The 9,032-nt window shown below is 39.5% G+C and overlaps 1 protein-coding gene across 1 annotated transcript; it reads left to right on the forward strand.

Moving 5' to 3' along the window:
- Positions 1-1,635: 1,635 nt before the first annotated feature.
- On the forward strand, positions 1,636-8,500 carry LOC141317219 (RCC1 and BTB domain-containing protein 2-like; the record flags this gene model as incomplete). Its single annotated transcript, XM_073832991.1, has 4 exons — positions 1,636-1,802; positions 5,361-5,519; positions 5,905-6,012; positions 8,358-8,500. Coding segments are annotated over 4 exons (577 nt in total), but the record flags the coding sequence as incomplete, so codon positions are not given.
- Positions 8,501-9,032: the final 532 nt, after the last annotated feature.

Consider the following 9,032-nt stretch of genomic DNA (forward strand, 5'->3'; position numbering starts at 1 on the left):
CCAACACCGTCCTGCAGATTTAAGCTCCAACCCCAATAAAATACACCTGAACCAGATAATAAATGTGTGGAGGGTTATTTAATAGTTACAGGCAGTTGTGTTTGAGCAGATTTGGAACTACAGTCTGCAGGATTGGAAGCTCTCCAGGAGCAGGGTTGGAGATTTCTCTCCAACATTCCTCTTACATCTGGAAAATGTAAAGCTGTGATTTTCTAGGCCGATAAGATTAGGAACTACACTCCAATTCCGGCGTAATAGTCAAGGAAGTTTGCTGCCGTAATATGGATGCAGCAGGCGCAGTAATATCACGCAGCACAACGTGACCAACTGCATGCACAGGGTGCGTTCCTCGTTGGAAGTGCACTACCTGGGAACTAATTTCGGGGGGGGGGGGGGGTCTAATTACATAATGTTACTGAAGTCAGTACTGAGGACATTTTATAAAAAAAAAAGTTATTAAAAGCACCCTAAAGCTGCACTTTCTGTTTGTGCACTCTGAACATGGATGAGCAAAGTATACTTTGAGCTTCAGATGCATGCTTAAACAGTCAGTAACAGTCATAAGCTTTCACGTAAACACAGTAATTTATGTCTTAAGTAAATATAAACATTTGGGAAAGAAAACGAATGTGTGTATTAAATCCATGCATTTGGTCTTAAGGCCTATACTTGCTGTGTCAGTAATGTTAATCAAACAATAAAAGACTTAAGAGAAAATCACTCACTGCACTTAACTTTTTTTTTTAGATTTAATATGAATCTGTGCATATTTAGTTCATACAATGATGACTAGTGTATTAGCTGGATATGCAGTATTTTTTTTTTTTAATTTTGCAAATACATAAGCCCATGGGCTTGTTCCAGCCTGCATAATTTAGATAGTACATCTTAAAATTAGAAAGATAGGAGTTCAGATTGTGAACTGTGATTGTGTGTAAAAAGAATTTTCAACCACCTTTACTTTAAATAGTTTAATTTTGTGGTAAAACCTTCAGGGGGCCTTTTTAAAACACTTACCAGGCAAAAACTAAACACATAGTCAGATGGTCTGATTTTGTTGTTTGTAATATGAGAAATATTCTACATGTGTTGCAGCATGAGTTTTGGGGAACAAAACGTTTTTCTACCTGATAAACATCTAATGATTAATTTTCCACAGAGGTGAAAGTTAAGGCACAGCAGATGTTTTCAGATGGTCAGCATTAGGCCTGTGTCTTTGATTAAAGTAAAGGAAAAAGAAAGGATGTGATGTGTGGCCAAGTATGGTGACCCATACTCGGAATTTGTGTTCTGCATTTAACCCATTCAAGTGCACACACACACACAGTAGTGAACACACACACCGTGAAGACACACTATCCATATTGATGCGGCACCCTGGGAGCAGTTGGGGGTTCGTGCCTTGCTCAGGGGTCTTACCTCAGTCGTGGTATTGAAGGTGGAAGAGAGCACTGATCATTCACTCCCTCCAATGACAATCCCTGCCGGACCTGAGACTCAAACCCGCAACCTGGCATTGTTTATTTAGGCCTTGTATACTAGATTCTAGATCTGCTTTCCAGTACGTTTGTCTCCTAATCAAAGACTTGAGCCGAAGATTTGTCATCCTCAGATCTGTATCTTCTGTGTTTGTAGATGGAGAAGTATATGCCTGGGGCCACAATGGCTATAGTCAGCTGGGTAACGGCACCACCAACCACGGCCTGACTCCTGCCTTGGTTTCCACCAACCTCATCAGCAAGAGAGTAACAGAGGTGGCCTGCGGCTCTCACCACACCATAGCCCTCACCACAGATGGAGAGGTAAAAAAAAAAAAGATATGCTGGATGCTGGGTATGATTTTATCAAGCAAATATGAGGAAATCGGTCTTTTTTTCTAGACTTTTCCCCCCACAGTTCTGAGTTTACCTCTCACAAAACATTTTCAACTTTTCATCTCACCATTTTTACATTTTTAATGCATCTCATGATTCCCCTTTTTTCTTCTGACTTGGGGAAAAAAACCTGTATGATGTAAACTCATAATTCTGAGTTTAAATTAATTTCTTAAAGTTACAGTTACCTTTTTTTGTTTGTTTTATCCTATGGTTTCAATATCTGCATTATAATGAATGCTTTTATATCATTATACCTTTAAACAAAAGTTTCTAGCTCTAAATACTACAATCCCCTACCTCACTACCTTATTTTTTTAATGTAATGTAAAAACTTTTGACAAGTTACCCTGGGAATAGGCAACTCAAATGGGTAAGTAAATCTATCTGTGCTTATTTGTTAAACATAAAGTCCAGGAGGTGGATTTCCAAAGAAAGATGTCCTGTGGACATGCAGAATAATTTCCAGCTGAAAATTATTAGCTGGAATGTTTTTAAGTTTCCAAGGTACTAAAACATGAGCGAAGTCAATGAGGTACTTGATTAAAAAGATAGAGCAGATGTGAATCACACAGCTGGTGGCTGACCTTTGAAACTGAGTGTTCTTGAAAAGGCATAGGTGGGAATGCTTTAAGGCATTTCTGAAGCAGTAAACCATGGGAAAAAAACTGCAAAAGAGGACGGTGACATACAAAAAAACATGCTATCCAAGCTATCATTGTATCGCAAATATGTTTACAAAAATATGTATGCAGCACAACCATTTTCAGCACTGGAGATTATAAGAAATGTGTCTTGGAAACAAAATTAGCATATTAAGATTTGTGATTTATTAAAGATTTATGAAGGATCATATGACACTAAAGACTAACACCGTGTCTACACCGGACACAAGCAAAACTGCTTGTAAACTAAGCGAGTTTACTGCTCTTAGTAAACGGATGCCTTGTTCTATTTATGAAGTGCTGACACAAAGTTCACATGATCTGCAATGGTCACTTTGTTGCGTCCATGTGTAGACAGCCTTTAGCTGTTGCGGCACAATGCCACGCAAGTGACAATGGTTCATGTAATGACTACTGAAATGTTTCTTTATTTCTTTAAGATGCTGTCAATAGTTCTACATTTCTAATGTATTTTTGATGCTATCGATTTTCTCAGTGAAGAAATTCATAAAGTGCCACTGTACTAAATAAAAACCTTGGGTTGTTTTGATTATTTTCAATTTTCTAATAAAAATTAGATTGAATACTTAGATCCAGTATACTTGACTCACCTGTTTTTGTTTACATAACATACATTACTGCTAGTATTTATGTGAATACTCACCAACACAGGCATTTTGTCTGTGGATTTAAGACCTTGTTCTACTTTGTGTTGTGGCTGCATTTCCACCTCGGGACTGGGTGTGCATCAGTGGTTTGTCACAGTCATTCCTTACGTAATCAGTGGAAGCCAAATCAAAACTAAAATTTGGTTAATTGCACAGCCTTAAACACAAGGCACTTCTTTCAGTATATAAATATATATAACATTTATATATAGCACCCAGACCTAGGTAGTTTCTGATTACATATAATCTAGGTTATGTAATCAGATTTAAAAAAAACTTGTAATTAGAGTAAGTTACTTGTAATTAGAGTAAGTTACATTTTAAAATACTCGTAATCAGGCTACAGTTTCTTTTTTATTGATTACATGATTATATATTATTTACACAATAGCAATAAATGAATAATCATTTATTGATTCTCTCTAAAAAAATTTTTGTCTTTTAAATTTACCTTTAAAATAGTCTACTGCTTATATACCAGTCATTGTCCAGGTGGCGACACAGCATTTGACTAATGGATTTACAAAAATCATTTCAGGTTTAAGAAGTGTTTCAACATTGCATCAACTATTAAGGAACACATTAATTTTTATCTGAATTATCACTCAATAGGTTATTTAACCATGTATTATTATTTATTATTGAAAATTTTGTCATTTCTTATTTGCAGACATTGTCAAACTCTTTCTAAAAACATTCTCAAAAAGGGTGGTCAATCAGCAGTTTTGTAAAAGATAATATCTCCCTTTGCAATGAACTTTGAGCATCGTAACTTTGCAGATGTTGTTTATGCTCAAACAGCAACATTACAAACTAACTATAGTTAAAAAAGTGAAATCGTAATCAATGATCCCTTTAAGTACCCCTGAGATTTTAAAATAAATATTTTAATAATTAAAATATTTCATCTTTTTTTAGGGAGTGTATTATTTTGTATTGTTATTTTAAAATTATCCTAAGTTTACGTTTTTATGATTTAATTAGTTGTTTGCTTTTCATTAAACTAGGGCTGACACTAACGCCTATTTTTATATTGATTAATCTATCTACTAATTTATCGATTAAGCTAAACAACTAATTTCCCACAAAAAAAAAATAAAATAAAAAAAATAAATTAAATGGAGATGTTTTTCATTATTAAATTTTAATGAAACCATTAAAAGGGAATCCAAAAAGTAATGGAAAAGAATTAGGTAAAAATAAAAATTATTAGACTTTTTGATTTAAAAATATATATATATATTACCATTAAAACAGAGTATAGAAAAATTAAAACAGAAAAAAAAAAAAAATTGGAAATAAAATGGATTTCAATTATAATTATTTTTTCTGTGGTAATAAAAATAGATGTAAGTAAACAATAGCCTTTAATAGCCTAAAATTGCTTAAAATACATATATAATAGCAATGAGGCAGTAAACATTTGTTTAAATAAAGAATCAAAAGCAAGAAATCATATGGTTTTATTGAACAAAACTGTTAAAATACATAATGTATTATAAACAATAGAGCTAATGTACATTACGCATTATAACAGAGGCCTGAAGAGGGCACCAACGGCCTGACGATTGTTTTTATACTTCACTGCGCGATCGCATGTAAATAATTGGTGCACATGTGTTAACCCTGCTTCGCATATGTTTAACTGAATCATAGCGTTTGTAAATTCATTGTTATGCTAAATTAGGGTTTTTAAATGGGTTTAATATATAATGCAGCCTTGGAAAACAGTCTAATAATGCGTTTCATGGATTTTCGTCCGTAAAAAATGTGCCACTTTTGGGTTACTTGACGCGGGGAAAATGAAATCGAAGATTTGTAAAAATCGAATAGTCAATTAGAATCGACCCTGCAGTTCCATTACAAACACCAGTTTGGGAAACCTTGATGTAATATAATTGTTTAATGCACGTCATGTTGTTAATTACAATGAAAGGAATAAACTTTCTCACTCTTTGTATTTTAACATCATTATGATACAAGGTTGTCCTGTTCAAATCAATGTGATATAGAGTTAGGTCAAAGGTAATCTGAATATATTACCTTAAATGTGTAATATTGCATTACTGACTACAATTTTCGACATGTAATTTGCTTATAGTTACTTAATTATTAGCATTTTTGTTCTGTTTTCTGTCCTCTCTTGTTCTTAGGTGTATGCTTGGGGATACAACAACTCTGGGCAGGTGGGCTCTGGATCCACGGCCAACCAACCCACCCCACGCAGAGTCAGCAGCTGCCTGCAGAATAAGGTGGTGGTCAACATCGCTTGTGGACAGCTCTGCTCTATGGCAGTCCTGGACAATGGAGAGGTAAGTTTAAATTAGCAACGAGTTTAATTAAGGACTACAGATGACAATCAAATAAATTATTTGTTATATTACTATTTGCTGGGTTAGCCACCAAATAAAGAAAGTAGAATTCTTTATTGTGGAATTTATGCAGGGGGCATGATTAATTGTGTCTGTGCCTTCAACACTTATTAATTGTAATTAGGCACAAATAATAAAGCACAATTAATTGTAGTTGTGCCTTCAACACTTCTCAGGAATATTTTCCTCACACCTAATGTTGACAGGGTTTTTACTTTCATGAAGTTTTTCTCATCACTATTACTATTACTAAATCATAATTGTATATTTTTTCAATTGTTGCTGTAATCAGCACTTGGTTTATCTCAAGGCTCTGTGTTAACAGACATACGGCTGGGGTTATAACTGCAATGGGCAGCTTGGTTTGGGCAACAATGGCAACCAGCAAACCCCCTGTCGGATCGCCGCCTTACAGGGAATCAACATTGTGCAGGTGACAAATAGAGACTTCTGGATATGAATCAGTGGGATATGGTGGTTCCCTGAAATGAGGTGGCTTCTGTGAGAAAGACTTGGGTGACAGCTTTTATTTTTTAGCAAACAATATATTATACATTATATTAAAATATATTCTTTGTTTACTTTAACAAACACATAGTATTTTATTAAAGCCAAGTCACATCAAAGTCTCAATTTAATGCGTATTTATTTATTTATTTTTTACATTGATTCAAAAATAACTGTATTAATACAGTAAAATTGTCACGTGAATAATGGGAGGGTCTGGGTCCAAGTGCAGGTAAGTATTTTTAATGATGATGATAACAAAATAAACAAACAAACAAAAAGCCAACACGGCAGAACATAACATAAACTCAAATACTAGATAAACAAAAACCAAGGCCAGGAATACAGGAACGCAGAGCAGACAGACAGTTGACAGAAGACAATGCAGCCATGAAAACGGAATGAAGAATGAGTGTTCTTATACAGAGTCCAGATAGTGAACAGCTGTGAGTGAATCAGTGCATAATCAAAGACAACAAGACAGGTGTAGACAATCAGGGAAGTGCAGTGCAAGATGAAGGGAAACAGCGACCTCAGGTGGCTGAGGGAAAACCCACAGCCCAGAGTCATGACAGTACCCCTCCCCTACGGAACGGCTTCCAGACGTTCCCTGAGGCCGAAACAAGTCTGGAGGGAGGTGGAACGGGGGACTGGTGAAACAGGGGGAGGGATGGCGGGCCAGGCCCGTGCAGTGGAGGAACGTGAGTTGGCTTCGCTGACAGAGGAACGCGAGCTGGCCTCGCCGCCAGAGGAACGCCAGCGGCCAGAGGAACGTGACCTGGCATAGCCGCCAGAGGAACGTCAGTCGCCAAAGGAACGTCAGCGGGCACCGCTGCCAGAGGAACACGAGCCGGCATAGCCGCCAGAGGAATGTGAGCTGGCATAGCCGCCAGAGGAACGCCAGCAGTCACCGCCGCGTCCGGCACAGAGAAAGCGGTCACTGCCGCGTCAGGAACAGAGAAAGCGGTCACCGCCGCGTCCGGAACAGAGAGCGCGGTCGCCTCCGCGTCAGGAACAGAGAGCGCGGTCGCCTCCGCGTCCGGAACAGAGAGCGCGGTTGTCTCTGCGTCAGGAACAGAGAGCGCAGTTGTCTCTGCGTCAGGAACAGAGAGTGCAGTTGTCTTCGCTGACAGAGGAACGCGAGCCGGCCTCGCCGCCAGAGGAACGCCAGCGGCCAGAGGAACGTGACCTGGCATAGCCGCCAGAGGAACGTCAGTCGCCAAAGGAACGTCAGCGGGCACCGCTGCCAGAGGAACACGAGCCGGCATAGCCGCCAGAGGAATGTGAGCTGGCATAGCCGCCAGAGGAACGCCAGCAGTCACCGCCGCGTCCGGCACAGAGAAAGCGGTCACCGCCGCGTCAGGAACAGAGAAAGCGGTCACCGCCGCGTCCGGAACAGAGAGCGCGGTCGCCGCCGCGTCCGGAACAGAGAGCGCGGTCGCCGCCGCGTCCGGAACAGAGAGCGCGGTCGCCGCCGCGTCCGGAACAGAGAGCGCGGTCGCCGCCGCGTCCGGAACAGAGAGCGCGGTCGCCGCCGCGTCCGGAACAGAGAGCGCGGTCGCCGCCGCGTCAGGAACAGAGAGCGCGGTCGCCGCCGCGTCCGGAACAGAGAGAGCGGTCGCCGCGGCGTCCGGAACAGAGAGAGCGGTCGCCGCGGCGTCCGGAACAGAGAGAGCGGTCGCCGCGGCGTCCGGAACAGAGAGCGCGGTCGCCGCGGCGTCCGGATTTTTAATGATGATGATAACAAAATAAACAAACAAACAAAAAGCCAACACGGCAGAACATAACATAAACTCAAATACTAGATAAACAAAAACCAAGGCCAGGAATACAGGAACGCAGAGCAGACAGACAGTTGACAGAAGACAATGCAGCCATGAAAACGGAATGAAGAATGAGTGTTCTTATACAGAGTCCAGATAGTGAACAGCTGTGAGTGAATCAGTGCATAATCAAAGACAACAAGACAGGTGTAGACAATCAGGGAAGTGCAGTGCAAGATGAAGGGAAACAGCGACCTCAGGTGGCTGAGGGAAAACCCACAGCCCAGAGTCATGACAAAAATACAGTGTTATTTCTGTATGAGAAATAGCACTGAAACAGCTTGTGGCCGCCCTGTTAAAACCACATAAATAGCCAAATACTACTCACATTTATCTCAATTATCCCACATTATTGTAAACATTCAGTTGCAGAATAAATGAATCATAGATGGCAGATATGCCAGCAAATAACGTGTTCTATCAGCCCTGAACTGTCTTGTTTTTACAGGTGGCATGTGGATATGCACACACACTGGCTCTTACAGACGAAGGATTTGTTTATTGTTGGGGTGCAAACTCATACGGGCAGCTGGGTACTGGTAACAAAAGCAACCAGGCTGTGCCCACCCTCATCAACATGGATAAGGAAAGGTAAGATTCAAATCTCTGACTGATTCAACCTTTGATATGGTGGAAATAATCATCTCACCTGATTTTCTGTGCATTTAAATGCTGCTTCACATTTTAGACTGGAATTCATACCCTTAGTTCCTGTCATGCATTTCCAGAACATTTAACAAAGACAATCAAATTGAGTGAGAAAAAGTAGGTCAAGTGAAATATGTTGTCTACACTTCATATATCCAAGTATGGTTAAGGAAGCACATCACCAAAAACTGTTTTCACATGTGGGCGTTCGCTCAATAATTGTGGGAAACTGAGAGAACTCTTCACAACTACTTCAACAGCTTTTATTAACCTTATTTAATGTTACAAATGGACTAATTTTGGGGCTTACAGTGAGAGGAAAAAAATATTTGATCCCCTGCTGATTTTGTACGTTTGCCCACTGACAAAGAAATGATCAGTCTATAATTTTAATGGTAGGTTTATTTGAACAGTGAGACAGAATAACAACAAAAAAATCCAGAAAAACACATTTTAAAAAAGGTATAAATTGATT

This window comes from Garra rufa, unplaced genomic scaffold (assembly GCF_049309525.1).
Source record: "Garra rufa unplaced genomic scaffold, GarRuf1.0 hap1_unplaced_500, whole genome shotgun sequence".
Lineage (NCBI taxonomy): Eukaryota > Metazoa > Chordata > Actinopteri > Cypriniformes > Cyprinidae > Garra > Garra rufa.